The 16,900-nt window shown below is 38.1% G+C and overlaps 2 protein-coding genes across 3 annotated transcripts in view; both read left to right on the top strand.

Moving 5' to 3' along the window:
* Positions 1-11,508, top strand: part of Tent2 (terminal nucleotidyltransferase 2) — a 47,315-nt gene extending 35,807 nt beyond the window's left edge. For both annotated transcript variants that reach the window (XM_042690776.1, XM_042690777.1), the window contains exons 11-15: positions 29-72; positions 5,687-5,823; positions 7,477-7,568; positions 8,625-8,704; positions 10,214-11,508. In XM_042690776.1, the coding sequence (XP_042546710.1) occupies positions 29-72; positions 5,687-5,823; positions 7,477-7,568; positions 8,625-8,704; positions 10,214-10,288 (428 nt within the window). In that variant the 3' untranslated portion in view covers positions 10,289-11,508. The remainder of the gene's footprint in view (positions 1-28; positions 73-5,686; positions 5,824-7,476; positions 7,569-8,624; positions 8,705-10,213) is intronic.
* A 2,319-nt stretch (positions 11,509-13,827) lies between these two features.
* The window catches only part of Cmya5 (cardiomyopathy associated 5), an 89,047-nt gene continuing 85,974 nt past the window's right edge, over positions 13,828-16,900 (top strand). The window contains exon 1 of the mRNA XM_042691064.1: positions 13,828-13,976. Coding sequence (XP_042546998.1) covers positions 13,828-13,976 — 149 coding nt within the window. The remainder of the gene's footprint in view (positions 13,977-16,900) is intronic.

Below are 16,900 nucleotides of genomic sequence, written 5' to 3'. Positions count from 1 at the left end.
AGAAGCTTTAAACTTTTTCTTTTTATAGCCCTACCTGAACCCATCCTTCCATCCCTACAAAAAATTTACCCAGTAAGTGTTTCTTATAAATTATAATACATATTATGTCAAGTGTATATAGAATTATTATATGTTGTATAAATGTATGTAAGGCTAGTACATGATAACCTTTTCTGTATAGACAGGCATTTGCCACCAGAACATTTGAATGTTTTATGCAATTTTTTTTAAAAAAAAACGGGTACTTTAGTTAATGGCAGAGAAGCTAGTCATTTTATGTTAATGTGGAATTTTTTTTTGCATGACATGCATGACCATTACTAATAGGGATTAAATATACTTATGAGGGCAAGACCTATTTATTCTAGCCTTTTCATACTATTTTAAAATAAGCAATTGTTTAGTAACTCTGATTTTTTTGGTCCAGTTTATCCTTTGAAAAATAGGGAATGAAACTAAAAATTTGAATAATTGGATAACCTGTCTTCTTATCTTGCTAAATAATACACTAAAGAGATAATATTAGTATGTTATTCTTATCTGCATAATATTATTCCTGCTGAAACTGGAAATACTAAAAACTGAAGTATGGCTACTGGGAAAATTTAGTATATAACTCAAAATTTGAATTTACAGAAACATGTAATGTACTTATTCATAATGTATTCTTTTATTTCTTCCTTAGTTTTCTTGCATACTTTCTTCAGAATTCTGTTTCTTTGTTTTATATTGCTGGTATTTCGGTTTTCCTCTTTGTTCTTGATTTTCTTTGAAAATAATATTTAAGCTGCTTGTTTGGAATGACTGAAATCATGTACATTTTAGTTTTATACATACATATGTGTCTATGCATTTTATCTATATAAGAGGAGCTGTTTTGTAAGCACAGCAAATGGCACAAAGGAGAATGTGCTTTATAGCATGTATGATCAGTTTTCAGAGAGCTTACTATGTCACACAAAATATACTTGATTGGTAACATGAATTAGATAGGGTAGGGTTTAGTCACTGATATTTGAGAAGAGCTGTTCTTTATTTTTGAACATTAGTTATAATGCACACATGGAACATATTACGTAATAAAGGTTCATTTGTAATAGAGGCAGTAGTTTTATAATAGTATTGGAGGTTCCTCAGTTTTTGGTGGATTATCAGCTGGGATAAACTATGACAAGAACTTTTTAAAATCCAGTCCTCTTTTTAGAATTAAACTATTAAAACAAGTTTATAATATAGCTAGCGACCAGATTTCATGCTTTTATACATTGTGAAAAATGAAAATATTAGCAACTATAGAAATAAAAACTTAATTTTTTGGCTTTATTCTTAAATAATTTCTGCTTTCTATATTCTTTAGCTCATACTGATCTAAGATAATGATTGTTTATACTATTTCATTTCAACTTTATAATATCCAGATTTTAATGTAAAAAGAACAACAATATGTGGTTCAGATTACAAAGGCCCTAATAGTGAAAAGACACTTTTATCTGGGTGCCAGTGGCTCTTGCCTGTAATTCTAAATTCTCAGAAGGCTGAGATATGAGGATTGTGCTTCAGAGTCAGCCTAAGCAGAAAAGTCTTTGAGTTAAGACACTCTTAGATAAATGTTGATCCCAGCAGTTGGGAGACTGGAGAGAGAAGTGTTGGGAGTTTGAGGGCAGAATGCTTCTGTTGAAATCTTACTTGAAACCCTGTGCTGTGAGGAATTAATGCAAGACAGAAGGGAAATACAAGTTCAGTACTGTGCTTGGGAAGAGAGGTATGATTTTGATGAGAAACTCACCATTAGGTTTTTTTTTTTTGTTGGTTGTGGGGCTTGAACTCTGGGCCCGGGTGCTATCCCTCAGCTCTTCAGCTCAAGGCGAGCGCTCTACCACTTGAGCTACAGCACCACTTCCGGGTTTCTGGTGGTTTATTGGAGATAGGAGTCTCACAGTCTTTCCTGCCCGGGCTGGCTTTGAACCTCGATCCTCAGATCTCAGCCTCCTGAGTAGCTAGGATTACAGGTGTGAGCCACCAGTGCCCAGCTACCATTAGTTCTTACTAATACCTGTAGTAAAGAATAGCCCTACTTTTGCTTGAAAAAAATCAAGCCAGGTATGATGAGAGATACCTTTAATCCCAGTACTTGGGAAGGTAATGGCAGGAAAATACTGAGTTTGAGGCTAACCTGGGCTTTATAATGGAAAATCTAACTAAAAAAATTACAAAGACAACAGTTACAAACATCAGTACATATTGTTAGTGCAAAAAGTGAAATGTATTTTCAAGGAAAAGATGTTATCATTTGAATTGGTTTTTCATTGACTTAGTTTGTAGTTTTAAGGCTGTTGGTTTTTGTTTTTGTATTGCTCTTTAATGTGCCTTTGAATGTATTAGCTTAAGTTGTATTTGCTTATTTTATTTATAGTAGCATATATTTTAAACATAGTTGCCATAGTTGAGAAGCTTGTATTTTGTGTTTGTTTTTTTATATGCTGGTCCTGGACCATGAACCTCATGATCTAGGTGCTATCCCTGAGCGTGCACGCTCGCGCGCGCTCTCTTTCTCTCACTCTCTCTCTCTCTCTGTTTTTTTTTTTTTCCTTTTTGCTCAAAGTTAGGCTCTTCCACTTGGGTCACAACTCTCCTGCTTTTTTGGTGGTTGATGAGAGTCATGGACTTCCTTGCTTTGAACTGCAGTCTTCAGATCTGAGCCTCTTGAATAGCTAAGATTACAGACCTGAGCAAGTTGTTTTGTTTCGTTTATTTTGGTTGGTCATAGGGCTTGAACTCTGAGCCTAGGTGTTGTCCTTGAGCTCTTTTGCTCAAAGCTAGTGCTCTACCACTTTGAGCTGCAGTGCCACTTTTGGTTTTCTGGTGGTTAATTGGAAGTAAGTCTCACAGACTTTCCTGCCCTGGGTGGCTTTGAACCTTGATTCTCAGATGTCAGCCTCCTGAATAGCTAGGATTACAGGTGTGAGCCACCAGTGCTTGGCAAAATTGTTTCCTTTTTAAGTGTGGATATTTCCTTCACTTTCCATTAGTATGTGACAGTATAAAATCATGAAAAATGAGCAGTAGAGCTAAAGGAACACTGGCATTGTTGGCTCAAAGTCACCAATTTAATAGAGTAGATTCAAACTGGATGTTTTTTGATCCTTTAAGTTATTAAAATAATTTTAGAATTCAAACAATTTTAGGTTTCATGTAAGAACATCAGTTTTTAAGTTGAATGTTTAGTTTTCTGTTGTTAGAAATCAAAATAATAAAAAGCAAGATCATTAAACGGGAACCTACTTTAAAAGTTTTTAATTGACCCATATTACTTGTGTATACTGCTTTTCTTCTTGTTTGACCTGCATGCTTATTTTCTTTGCAAGAAAATAGTATTCTAGTTTGACTCTGTGTGTGTGTGTGTGTGTGTGTGTGCGCGCGCGCGTTCGAGCGTGTGTGTGGTGTGTGCATGTGCGTGCACGCGTGCTTGCCTATATTGGGGCTTAAATTCAGGGCCTTGAACTCATTTGACTTTATGCTCACAGCTGGCACTATAATATACCTGCAAGTCATGCCTTCAGACCTACTTTTTGTTGGTTAATTGGAGATAGAGCTTCCAGTTTTCTGCTTGGGTTAGCTTTGAACTGCAATACAGGCATGAGTCACTAATGCCTAGCTGGTTTAGCAAATTTAAGTAGTAGTGTCAGAAGTACAATTTAATACCTAGGGATAATCTGGCCATCCTTTTGCCTTTATTGTTTTTGTTGTTGTTGTTGCTGCTGCTGTTATTGTCCTGGTATTGGGAACTCCGCCTAGCCACTGTTTCTAAAGCTAGCATTAAAGCTAGCACTTTACTATGTTAGCCACAGCTCCATTTTCAGTTCTTCAGAGGTTAATTGGAAGTAAGAGTCTTACTGCCCAGGTACGGACTGGCTTGGAACCACAGTCCTTACATTTCAGGCTCCCAAGTAGGTAGGATTACAGTGCATGATCCTCTTGGGCCTGGCTCTTGCCTTATTCTTACTGGTAGATTGATGCTCCTTCCTCAAGCTAATTAAAATTTCAGTTTGAGTCTGATGTAATAACTACAGATAGTAGAAGTGTAAAACAAAGTCCTAAGCTGAAGATTGCTAGCTTTCTCAGTTATAATTGGAATATAATTCTTTTTCTAAGAGAAAGGTAATCATGTTTCTTGATAAACATTGATTAATTACTGGTGAGAATACAAGGGATGTTTTATTTGCTCCTTTGTTTTGACTAGCATTTAGTGCTATATTACACTATTTCTATGTGTTACCACTTAGTTGTTTAGGTAATATATTAATGAATTGTATTATCAGTTATAATTTTTTCTTCTGAAGTTATTTATAATGAAGAACTATGAACTCCAGGTTAAATTTTTGTTGTTGTTGTTATTGGTCGTGGATATTGAACTCTGGGCCTGGGTTCTGTCTTTGAGTTCTTCAGCTTAAGGCTAGTGCTCCACCACTTGAGCCACAGCGCCACTTCCAGTTTTCTGGTGGTTTATTGGAAATAAGATTTTCCTGCCTGGGCTAGCTTTGAACCATGATCCTCAGATCTCAGCCTCCTGAGTAGTTAGGATTACAGGCATGAGCCACCCGCACTTGGCTTCCAGGTTAATTTTTTTAAGAATAGAATTAGGAAACTTAGCTATAGTTCACATTTCTGCTGCTTTAACTAGTTTTTAAAAATCTATTTCTACTTGGATGGCAGTGGGTTAACATAGTTATTTTTTATTGTACTGTGGAAATTGCATTTAGACTATGTTCCAGTTTTGGACATTTATTACTTGAAGGTATTTATATTCATTTAGGTTCTTTTTTTTATTTAGTGTGTTTTTCATCTAGAACTTAATGCTAAGGAAAAAGGTCAGCTATGAAAACAAATGGCATAACAGACGAAACAGCTCCCTCCCCGGACCTCCACCAAAAAAATAAATAAAAAAAAAAAAAAGAGAAAAAAAACCCACTCATTTTCCTAACAAATAATATGGTAAAAATTTCCTGGATGTTGCTTGTTAGTATGTGTACTATCTATTTTTTTCTCCCTGCCTTTTTCTTTTCAAGTTCAATTCATGTTGATTATCTGTTTTCATTAAAATACAAAGTACAAAGGCAGAATAAAGCAAACATTTAAAAATGAATACTATTCATGTGCTGCAGCTACTCTGGCCTTTGAGGAGTGCTAAGTAGCAGTTAGAAAAAGCTGTTTATTGCTTTATGCCTTTCTTTTTTGTTTTTTGGTCGGTCGTGGGGCTTGAACTCTGGGCTTGAGCGCTGTCCCTGAGCTCTTCAGCTCAAGGTGAGTGCTCTACCGCTTGAGCCACAGTGCCACTTCCTTTCTGTCTTTTTCTTTTCTACATCTGGTCCTTGTGGAAATAATGAAGATAATATATTTACGAGTGTGTGTGTTTTGCTAGGTTGAATTATGATATGTGTACTGTTATTGTATGAGTTAGAAATCTTTAGTTATCATAAAGATAACTAAATGATATTCCCAAGCGAAGGATTAAAATATCTTAGTTTTCCAGGTACCTTCTGGCTTATTTTAAATATTGGTGCAATTTCTAGTGGAAGACAATCAAATTTGTAAATTTCCAACACAAGAGAGTTAAATTTCTTCTTAAATTTTTTTTTAGTTTTTAGTATGTGCTTTAAATGGCTTAGCTTGTTTCTCTTTTTAACAGGAATCTTTTAGTCCTGCTATTCAGCTGCACCTTGTACATCAAGCTCCATGTAATGTTCCTCCTTACCTCTCAAAGAATGAATCAAGTCTTGGGGACCTCTTACTGGGCTTTCTTAAATATTATGCTATAGAGTTTGAGTAAGTAAAGCTTTAAATTATGCTTATTTGTTTATATATGTTAATTTGATAAATTTTGTCAAAGGCTGTATTTGTTAATTGTTGTGCTATAAACATGTCCAGATTGTCTAGTTTATAAGATAATAAACTAACAGTTACTAGATTTTATAGTCCCAGCAAATAAAAAAGACTGTAGTATACCAGGCCAGGTTTTGTTGATTGATTGCATTTGTTTTCCCATTTTATGTCATGCCTCATTTTCCAGAAGGGCCTTTCTGAACCCTATATTTAGTTCCATAAGGATGTTTCATAGTTTGGAACATCTGTTTTTTAGAAACTTAAAATGTATAGAAACTAGTACAGAGCAATTGGGCTAGAGGTGTTCAAGCAGTGTTGTGCCTGCCTATTCAGTATCACACAAATTCTCACAGTTACTGCATTCCAAAATCACACAGGAAAATATTTGTCCTTGTGAATTAGATCATAGAAAGGCATCTTAAATGCATGGTTTTCTACTTTTTTTTTTTTTTGATCAAGAGCAGTGTGGAGTCAGGCACATAACCTGTCACCTAGAATGAATAAATTCCCACTCCTATATATAGTTCTTGAAGCCTGGCTTTTAAGATTTTAGCAGTGACATGTCAATGAAGTTACTTAATATTTAGTTTAAGAGATGAGATTTGGGCTGTATTGCACAGGCTAGTCCTGAATTCTTAGCCTCAGTCGGTCCTTCCTCAGTCTCTACTGTAGATGCAATTACAGGTATACACCACTACACCTGGCTAAAAATCAATAAATTTTAAGTGATCATATAAAAATTCTGAGACATTTATGCCATATACTCAAGTATCTTTTTTTTTTTTTTAATTTTGGTCGGTCGTGGGGCTTGAACTCTGGGCTTGGGCACTGTCTCTGCACTCTTCAGCTCAAGGCGAGTGCTCTAGCACTTGAGCCACAGCACCACTTCCGGTTTTCTAGTGGTTTATTGGAGATAAGAGTCCCATGGACTTTCCTGCCCAGGCTGACTTTGAACCGCGATCCTCAGTTCTCAGCCTCCTGAGTAGCTAGGATTACAGGTGTGAGCCACCGGAGCCGGGCCTCAAGTATCTTTTATCATCCATTTAATTCTTTGTCTTTCAAGTAAAGAAAAAAGTTATTGAGTCCTTTAAGTTCATTAGAAATCTTTACAAACCTTTTTTCCCCTCAGTACAGAGAACTAAACCCAGGGCTTACTCTGCTAGACAACACTCTACTACTTGAGCTATGTTTTTGGCCCTCTACATTTTTAACAGCTATCAAAATTCTTTTGCTGCCATTTTTTTAAAAATGCCCTATTTTTATGTTTTTACTTGCATTAAATTTTTTTTTTGTACTACAGTTTTTCAGGAAACCTTGAATACCTGATATGTACTAAGTAACTAGTTGAATAGTGAAAGAAATAGAAAAATATCTTAACGTCTTGGAGCTTTTATTCTACTTTGGGAGGTACACAATAAATAATAAATAATAAGCGTAAATAAGTAAGCAGTTGTTAGAAGCTGTAGAGAAAAAAAAAGGGTGCTGAGGGTTGAGGCAAATGTCAATATTGTGTAAGAAAATCAGGATAGGTTATTCTACTGGCTGATAAAAGGAAATAATGAAATTGTTGAGACAATTTAATCTCCTTTATTATAGTTGGAATACTCAAATGATTTCAGTTCGTGAAGCCAAAGCCATTCCAAGGCCTGATGGTATTGAATGGAGAAATAAATACATCTGTGTGGAAGGTAGTTTGTCATGCTTACTCGGTTTACCACTTGTTAGCATTAGTACTGAGAGTATTATTTAATTTCAGTTTATAGCATTAGTACTGAGAGAATTATTTAATTTCAATTTGAGTTTGAGTTAAAAGTAATACATGTATGTTCTGAAGTGATGACAATGTTAAATCTTTAACATTTGAAATTTAGTTGTGAGAAATACTATACTTGAATTTGAACATTAAATCTCTCCTGTCTCCTTCCTTTCTACTCTCCTTCCCTCCCTTTTCCTCTTCTTTCCCTTTTGTTTTTCTTCTTTTCTTCTGTTTGTAGACTAGGATTTATTGAATGGGAATTGAGGATACTGCTATGGAGGATAGCTTTGGAAACATACATACATAAAGATTTCCTTTGTTTTCCATCAGTCTTCTCTGTTTACTATTTTGTTTTTCTCTGTTACCAGATTTCTTACCAAATTTATCGTTTCAGTGTCTTTCTTTCTAAAACACCTACTCAAACCTTAACTCGAAACTGGCTTCCATTTTCTTCTATATTAACCCTCTACTTCCAAAGGGTATAGATCCTTTTTGCAGATGCACAAAATTAGCTTTTAAGTAAAAATGAAGTTTTAAATTATCCTACTGTACCATCTGAAAGCACCTCTCGTTGTTTCTGATAACTTTTTATTTAATTTATTTTTATTCATTTAGACCTACTATAAGTCTTCGGAAACCTTACCTACTTCCATGATTTAAACTAAAATACCTGTAGCTGATGACTCTGATTTTTAGTCATCCCTCTCACTTGAGTTCTAACTAACTTATTAGGCACCTCATAGTTATGAGTTATGGACATGTCTAGAAATGATGTTAGGCTAATCAATACCAAGTTCTGTATTTATAGTTCAAAATGGTTACATGTTGGCAGTTTTATATAATTGAATCTAATCTACAAATATTTGGTGGCTGGGGATGTAGCTCAGTAGTTCTGTGTTTGCCCCACATATACAAGATCTTAGGTTTGACTCACTGCAAAAAAGATAGAAAGGTGTCTTTTTAATGATTTGTTTGTCTAACATTGCAGAACCTTTTGATGGAACAAATACAGCCAGAGCTGTGCATGAAAAGCAGAAATTTGACATGATCAAGGATCAATTTTTAAAGGTAAACATTGTGTCAATTCTAGAAACATTAGCAAACTATGCTTTAAAAATGAAAAAATAGGATTGAATAATTTTGATTTCTAAGCTGTGGTGACATTAATGTAACAGAATAGGTAATTTACTTCTTGAGTTTTGATTCACTTTTCTTCCAGAGGAATCATTCATATGACTTTCACTTTTGTGGAAATATTTTTATAGTTTATTAAACTTCCAGAATAATTGAGTAAAACCCAGTGAACTCATTTCTTTCCTTAAAATATCAGGAGTTTATTATAATCTCAGAAGGAAGCTAATGTCTCAGCCATGAACTTTTTTTTCTTTTTGTTTACCCCACTGTTAAGAGGGAATTTAGAATGTCATTTTCTCTTTATGTTTTGAAAAGTTTAAAAAGTGTATGCCCGCAGTACGGATTTATTAATCAGTGGTTTGCCAGATGAGATTCTTTGATGAATTCCATAGAGTACAATATAGAGGTGCGTTCTATTCTATGAAACCTAGAAAGTAATGCTTCATAGAAGAAGGAACTGTGATCATTTTTAAAAGCATAGCTTTTTATTATTTGGACAAAAGTGGACTGTATTTTAATAATTACCTTTTTTTTTCTTATATGGTGCTGAGGAATTGAACACAGGGCCTCAGGCTTGCAAGGCAAGCGCTCTACCACTGAGCCACCTTCCCAGCCCTAATAATTACCTTTTAAATTAGGCCTCCAATTTTATTTAATTAATTTTGTGCCTGTACTGGTGCTTGAACATAGGGCCTCTCACTCTCACTTGTCTTTTTTCACTTAAATCTGGCACTCTACCTACCACTTGAGCAATATCTCCACTTAGGGTTTTTTGCTGGTTAATTTTGGAGATAAGGGTCTCATGAACTTTTCTTTGCCAGGCTACCTTTTGAGCTGTGATCCACAGATCTCAGCCTCCTGAGTAACTAGGATTACAGGTGTAAGCCACAATGCCCATAGCCATCTCAATTTTATCTACCAGAATATATTTGATCAAATTTAGTAACTAAAATAAAATTTGTTAACCAAAATAGAAAATTGTTTTTCTTAGTGATAAATGATAAGCTGTGAAGGTAATACTTTCAATCAACTGGACAACTAAGGTGAGAATAAATTATAAAGTAATGTGCCAGGTTTTTAGCTTTTGACCAGAATTTCATTCTCTCTCTTTTTTCCATAAGTTTCTGTTCACTGTTCTTTTTCCAGAGACTTTCAGAAAGTTAGGGAAGACTGAAAAGCTTAAGACAAAAAGTTAATGAAATAATTGAAGTAATCCTTACTCTCAGATCTAAAGATTTTGTTTTTATTACTTTACTATTTTAGATGAAATTATTTAACAATTTATTTTAGATGAATTATTTAATAAGTGTTGTCATCTGTAGATACTACCCATATGCTCAATTATTTTCATTAATGAATTGGAAACATACAGCTATAGATTTTAATCTTTTGTTCTTTGTATATCTTATGCTTTAAGAATGATTTTTTTTCTTTCTTTCCTAGTCATGGCACAAATTGAAAAACAAAAGAGATTTGAACAGTATACTACCTTTAAGAGCTGCTATCCTGAAAAGATAACTCACCTCTATTAAATTCGTCAAGAAATAAAGAACAATAGTTAATTCATAATGTATATTGTTTACCTCCATCATGTTTTTTTTTAAATTGTTCTTGTTTCCATGTTTCATTTTTATAAGGACATACATAAAGATTGCATATTTTATTATGATGTTTCCTAATAAAATTCTTTGATTTAAAAATGTATTTTTGAAAATGTTTACATTGATAACTAGTAATATTATTACATGAATTTTCAGACAATTAGATAAAATATATTTTGGGAAATTACCTGAACAAATGAAAGGTTTTGATATTACTTCAATTATTTGTAAAAGTTGTGTGACATTTTGAAAAGGTTCTGATTTATACATACTTATTACTGTATGACCTACAATAGGTTGTTGTCTATGTTGTTTTAGTAAAGTGATGATTCAAGTCGGTTATTCAATTACTTGAAGTAAAATGAAATCTTTTATTTCAGTGAAATCACTGGAGTCATGAAATACTGGACAGTTACCTTAAGTCTTCATTTGACTCCTTGGACAGACTGAGGCTTTTAAGTGTGCCTGTACTAGCATTTCATCAGTATTTTTCCATGCTTTTGATGGATTCTTCCGATTGCTTTACATTTTATGTTGAAACAACAATAAGTACATTTTCCACTTTTAATGTGACCACTGACACAGCAGTTAGTAACTTGATACTGGATTATTTTAAAGACAAGACATTTGGAAAAGATGAAGTCTCCTGTGCTCTGTGATAATATAGTACAGCGTGCACTTTTTCTGTTTCCCTGCTTTTTCCCCCCTGTGACAAGAAGAAACAGAAACTGAAACATCAAAGTTAAGATCATTTCCTGTTTGTAGAATCAGATTTTTTTTCTGTGTACATTTACAGTATTGGAATTTAGTATATCTTTTTACACAAAGTAGAGGCTGCTGAAAAAGCTACAGTGTTTATTGAAGTTTTTTTTTGATTTTTGTAAATATTTGTGAATTGTTACATGTAAATTTAAATATAAAAACTAATCTCGAAAACAGTTTTAACTTTTTCAAAAGAACCGCTAACAACTTCTTTTAGACCTACTGTAGTACAATTTGTACCTCATGTATTTTTTTTTTGCAGACCAATTCAAAAGTTAAGCTAAAAATTTTCTTTGACTTACAAAAGGTGCATATTTTCATTTTAAGTTTCATTTTTTGTATGATGTCAAATAAAGTTTGTACATAGAAATATGAGTCTTGAAAAATGTTTATATATTGTTCACCTTTTATCAAAATATATTGAATATAATATTCTTGTGATGAATCTTGAGTAATCATGGTCATAATAGTACATTGTCATTCAGCAATAGTGTACAATTCTTAGGGATGAATTCAGTGTTATAATGAGGCCACAGTTGTTGTATGTACTCTCACTGTTACTGTGTTCTCAGCTCTTAATGACTTCACTCTTACTCTTTTTCAGCCTATTTGTCGTAAGAAATAGATCAATAAGTTAAGTTTGTGTTCTAAATCAAAGACTTCAGTTACTTTCAGTTTTAGATATATTTGTGTATTGATCTCTCCATTTCTGCATTTTTGAATGTGTTAAGGAATTGTTTGCCAAGCTCTTATCTTGATCTGGTTTCATGCCAGCCCAGCATACCAAGAGACTTACCTCCACTTAACTGGCAAAGAGCTGGAAGTGAGATGTATTGCATTCAAGCCATTGCAACTGGTAATACTCAACCTCCATATGTTACATTCAGCAGTTAAAAACAGAATCTGCTATAATTAAATATTTGCTGTTGTAGCCATAGAGTCATTCCCACTAGTAAAAATTATGAATTGTAAAGGCACCTCTATCTGGTTGACATACTCATCAGATATGGTCTGGTCTGGTATTCAGGAAACAATTTGGTAATGTTCTGTAGTGCTATGTACTAGGTACTTGGCCAGTTTATGAGCTTGTGAGGGCTTAGGTTGGTGGGAGGAAAAATGAGTAATGAATTTTAAAAGTACCCTGGGGACAGAAATACTAGCATACTTCCTCCCTCCCCACCTCTCCGGCTCCCTGCCTGGGATCCTGGGGCTTTTAAAACTCAAGGCCTGGGTACTGTCCTGTGCTGCTGGTTTTGCTGAAGGCTAGCATTCCACCACTTGAGCCACAGCTCTACTTCCAGCTTTTTTGATAGTTAACTGGAGATGAAAGTCTCATGGACTTAACCTGCTGGAGCTAGCTTTGAACCTTGAGCCTGAGAACTCAGTTATACTACAGGCATGAGCCATAGAACCCTGGTGGCCAACATAACTTGTAACATAGACTGTAGTGGGAACCTGGAAGAAGAGGATTGCAGAAAAGAGTGATGATCTTTAATAATCAAAAAGACCAGATCCTTTCAAGCAGAGTTGTGTGAAAGTATAGGGGAGGGACTTGATGATGTTGGGAGCTCTTCTAAAAGAGCACATAGGAAAGATGTAGGTTGCTAGGCAAGATTTGATCTTTGTGAGGGTCTTGTGCTTCAGTCTTGGAGCAGTCAGGAGTTTTAAGTACTGGTTTTACATGATACAGTAAAACTTGGGTCCTTCAGGCTGAATTTCAGGTAAAACAATTTTTTTTTGTTGGTCCTGGGGCTAGAACTCAGCCTGGGTGCTGTCCCTCAGCTCTTCAGCTCAAGGCCAGCGCTCTGCACTTGAGTCACAGCACCACTTCTGGTTTTCTGGTGGTTTATTGGAGATAAGACTCTCACGGACTTTCCTGCCCAGTCTGGCTTTGAGCCGCGATCCTCAGATCTCAGCCTCCTGAGTAGCTAGGATTACAGGCCTGAGCCACCGGCGCCCTGCTTAAAACTTGAGGACTGTGAGTTTAAGGTTAGTGGAGCTACAACTATCCTGGCTAAACGATCAGAGACCACTGAGGCAGGGAATATGGTTTACCAACTTGCAATACAGAGGAAGTCTATACGGAACCATGAATCAAAAGTGAGGTCTTGAATTGTGCTAGCCTAGTACTCTCCCTTGAATCACTTCATTTGCGACGATTGGGAACCTTAAGCTACCTTAGCTCCCACTGAGCCTCCGGTTCCTCTAGAAGAGGAGCTCCTATTGCCAGTGAAGTTCAGAGATGTTGGATCTAGTAACAGTAAAGGAGTAACTTAGGAGCCCCAGCTCCTTCCTAAGTTTGGAGTAAAGGGTTCATCAGAACGCTGAACTAAGAAGCGTTAACCCTACCGAGTTCCAGGGCTGGGTCGCTTTTACCCTCTGAGGTCGGAGCACAGCCTGAGCCGTCTGCAGGGCCCGGTGGGGAGGACGCGCGGGAAGCTGGCAGAGCTCTGGGAAGCAGCCCAGCCGGGGCCCCGGGGCCCCGGGAGCTCAGCGAGCTCAGGCGGCGAAACTTTTTGACGCCTTCTATTTAAAGTCTCAGGGCTCACCCGCCCCCGCCCGGGAACCCGAGCCGCCCCGCCCTGGCCGGGCCGGTGGCACAGGGTGGTGCCCGGCCGGCCGAGGTGCAGTCAGAGGGAGAACACCAGGCGCAGCGCGGCGTGGGCGCTCCGACTCCGGCCCGGGACAGGCGCGATGGCGAGCCGCGACAGCAACCGCACCACCGAAGGCCTGCTCGGCTCCGATGGGGACGAGGAGGTGGCCCGGGAGCTGGACACCGAGGAGGAGGAGTCGTCGGAGGGCGAGGAGGACACTGCCGAGTCGGAGGAGGAGCCCGAAGCCAGGTACCTCGGCCGAGCCCCAGGGCTGGGCCCCGGGCAGCTGGGCCGCAGCACTGCAGGTGTGAGTAGGGCCGCTAGCTGGGCCGCAGCGCAGGTGTGAGTAGGGCCGCTAGCCGCCCCAGGGGGTGCTTGTTGCTTTCTCCTTTATGGATCTGGAGTTCATTTTCCTGGAAGGAAGCACTTTCCGTCTTGGGACTTGCTGCCTTCATTTTTCTCTTCTGAGCTGGAAGGTGAAGGTGCTCGCTGTCAGCTGGAGTGACAGGCCCGCCTGCAGCAAAGTTTACTATGGCCATCCCATCCCCCAACCCGCTGAGCCCCAGCTCCTTGTGACTTGCTGTTCTTATTTATTCTTGGAGATTTACGTAGGGTCCTCGTAACTCTGGAAGGCTCACCCTAGCCCAAGGCGCAGGATCAATCTGGAAAAACCTAGGCTACAGGGAGTGGAGGCTAAGAAGGCGGCTGTGATAGCTTCAAATGGATGGTAGCCTCCTGGGTGCACAACTCTGTGCTATGAAGGGATTTTATTTTGGTACGGAGACCCCTAACATAAATTTCTTAGGGAGAAAAGAAGCCTCAAGGCCATTTGAGGTAAAGGCAAGACTGAACCCACCCTCCAAAGATGGAGGAATGTGAGTTCTAGGATAGCTTCCAGACCTTGTCTCAAAAACAAACCAAAACAAGGTTGGGAGTGTGGCTCTAATGGTAGAGCCTTTGCCTACCAAGCACTGGCCCTTAGGTCAAACTCCACTACTACATAAACAGCACTAGCTAGCAACTCCTACTCTTAAGTTCCTACTGGCCCCAAGATCTAAACTACCAACATTTCTTTAAATGTAAATACATGAAATAAGAATTTTGCAATTGCATTATAAAACATTATTGTTTGATCTTCCTTCATAAAGGCACTAAAATAAAAATATTAGAAATGGTTTCTGTGTGTGTGTGTGTGTGTGTGTGTGTGTGTGTGTGTCAGTCCAGGTACCTGAACTCTGGGCCTGGGCCCTGTCCCTCAGCTTTTAAGCTCAAGCCTAGTGTGCTACCGCTTGAGTCACAGTGCCACTTCTGGTTTTTTCTGCTTATACGGTGCTGAGGAATCAAACTTAGGGCCTCATGCATGCAAGGCAAGCACTCTACCACTGAGCTTTTTTTTTTTTTTTCTGAGTTTGCATGGGTCAATGCCTTGCATGCATGAGGCCCTGGGTTCGATTCCTCAGCACTACATAAGCAACCGGAAGTGGCGCTGTGGCTCAAGTGGTAGAGCTCTAGCCTTGAGCTGAAGAGCTGAGAGCTGAGGGACAGCACCCAGGCCCAGAGTTCAGGCCCCTCGACCAGACCCCCCCCCCCCAAAAAAAAAAAAGAGTTTGAAGGTGGCGAATGGATATGTACCATTTGGGCATGCATGCATACTCAGTGCCCAACTCATTCCAGCAAGCTAAAATGAAAAAGTAGACCATAGAGTGGCACTGGCCAGGGTAAATGGTCAGTCAGATAGGATCTTCAGTTATGGGTCATGTTCTCCAAGCAACTCCTAAAAAGGAAGCAGGTATAGACTCTGCCCTCAAGATATTTATGGGATATTAGGGAGAAATATGGGGAGTATGAGACTATGTGTTTAGAAACAATAGAGACGGAAGACAGATTGTGGAAAATCAGGAGAGAGGGTTAAGCTTTGGCTACCTTACAGGAGTAGGCAGGAGCCTGGCTTTATAAAATGAGCTTACCCTGGCCCAAGGCACAGGATCAATCTGGAAAAACCTAAGCTTTTTAAATTCTTTCCTTCCTTCTTTCTTTCTTTCTTCCTTTCTTTCTTTCTTTCTTTCTTTCTTTCTTTCTTTCTTTCTTTCTTTCTTTCTTTCTTTCTTTCTTTCCCTTCCTTCCTTCCTTCCTTCCTTCCTTCCTTCCTTCCTTCCTTCCTTCCTTCCTTCCTTCCTTCCTTCCTTCCTTCCTTCCTGTTTGTCTTTCTGTCTTTTTTTTTTGGTCGGTCCTGGGGCCTGAACTCTGGGCCTGGGCACTGTCCCTCAGCTCTTCAGCTCAAGGAAAGCTAGTGCTCTACCACTTGAGCCACAGCGCCACTTCCGACTTTTTCTGCTTATGTGGTGCTGAGGGATCGAACCCAGGGCCTCATGCATGCAAGGCAAACACTCTACCCCTGAGCCCCCTTCCTAGCCCCTATTCCCTTTTTCCTGTATTTAATTTAAAATTTTTTTATGATTCTGTTTTCTTTATGTATAGTCTATTTGAATGTATATCTTCAGATGGTGGGGGGAAGGGTACAAAAAAAGGGTGAAAAAGTGCAGCAGCTCACTGGACACTGATGAAAGTGAACTATCCAACTCATGGGTGGAGACGAGAGGGAGGGACTGGGGGAGAGTAAGGAAGGGAAGACAATGTACAAAAGGAAATGCACTCATTACCTGACTCATGAAATTGTATTCTCACTGTACATCACCTCTACAATAACAACAAAGTAAATTTTAAAAAAAGAAAATGGGCAGGAGATGCATAAAGGAATAAGAGAGAAGGCACCCATGAGATATGGAACAAGGAATAGGGACCTGCAATCCTCGGTACATTGAGAAGGGAAAGTGTGGCAGCCTTGCCTTCATAATAGTAACACCTAGGATGTGCCTAACTCTGTAAAAGTAATGTCCCCCAGGAGATCCTGAAAACTCATTTAATACTAAAATGTGAGCAGCTGACAGTTTGAAGCACCACCTTGTGGCTGCATTGCCTGTAGACAGAGGTCAGGACCTTGAAGTGATATGATTTATCTTCAGTAAACTTCAGCCCACTCTTACTATGGATGGAAAGATATGAGAACAAGCAGAGTAGGAAAAAACACAAGAGATCGAGCCCTTTAAAAAAAAATCACATTTTTGGTTTTTGACAAAAAAAGTAATTAGGAGTCAGTAAAACTTCTGATCAGA

Source organism: Dipodomys spectabilis, unplaced genomic scaffold, assembly GCF_019054845.1.
Source record: "Dipodomys spectabilis isolate Male_0828 unplaced genomic scaffold, ASM1905484v1 ptg000140l, whole genome shotgun sequence".
NCBI classification, from domain to species: domain Eukaryota; kingdom Metazoa; phylum Chordata; class Mammalia; order Rodentia; family Heteromyidae; genus Dipodomys; species Dipodomys spectabilis.
Note: the sequence above shows the minus strand (reverse complement) of the source record. Positions and strands in the feature narration are given on the sequence as shown.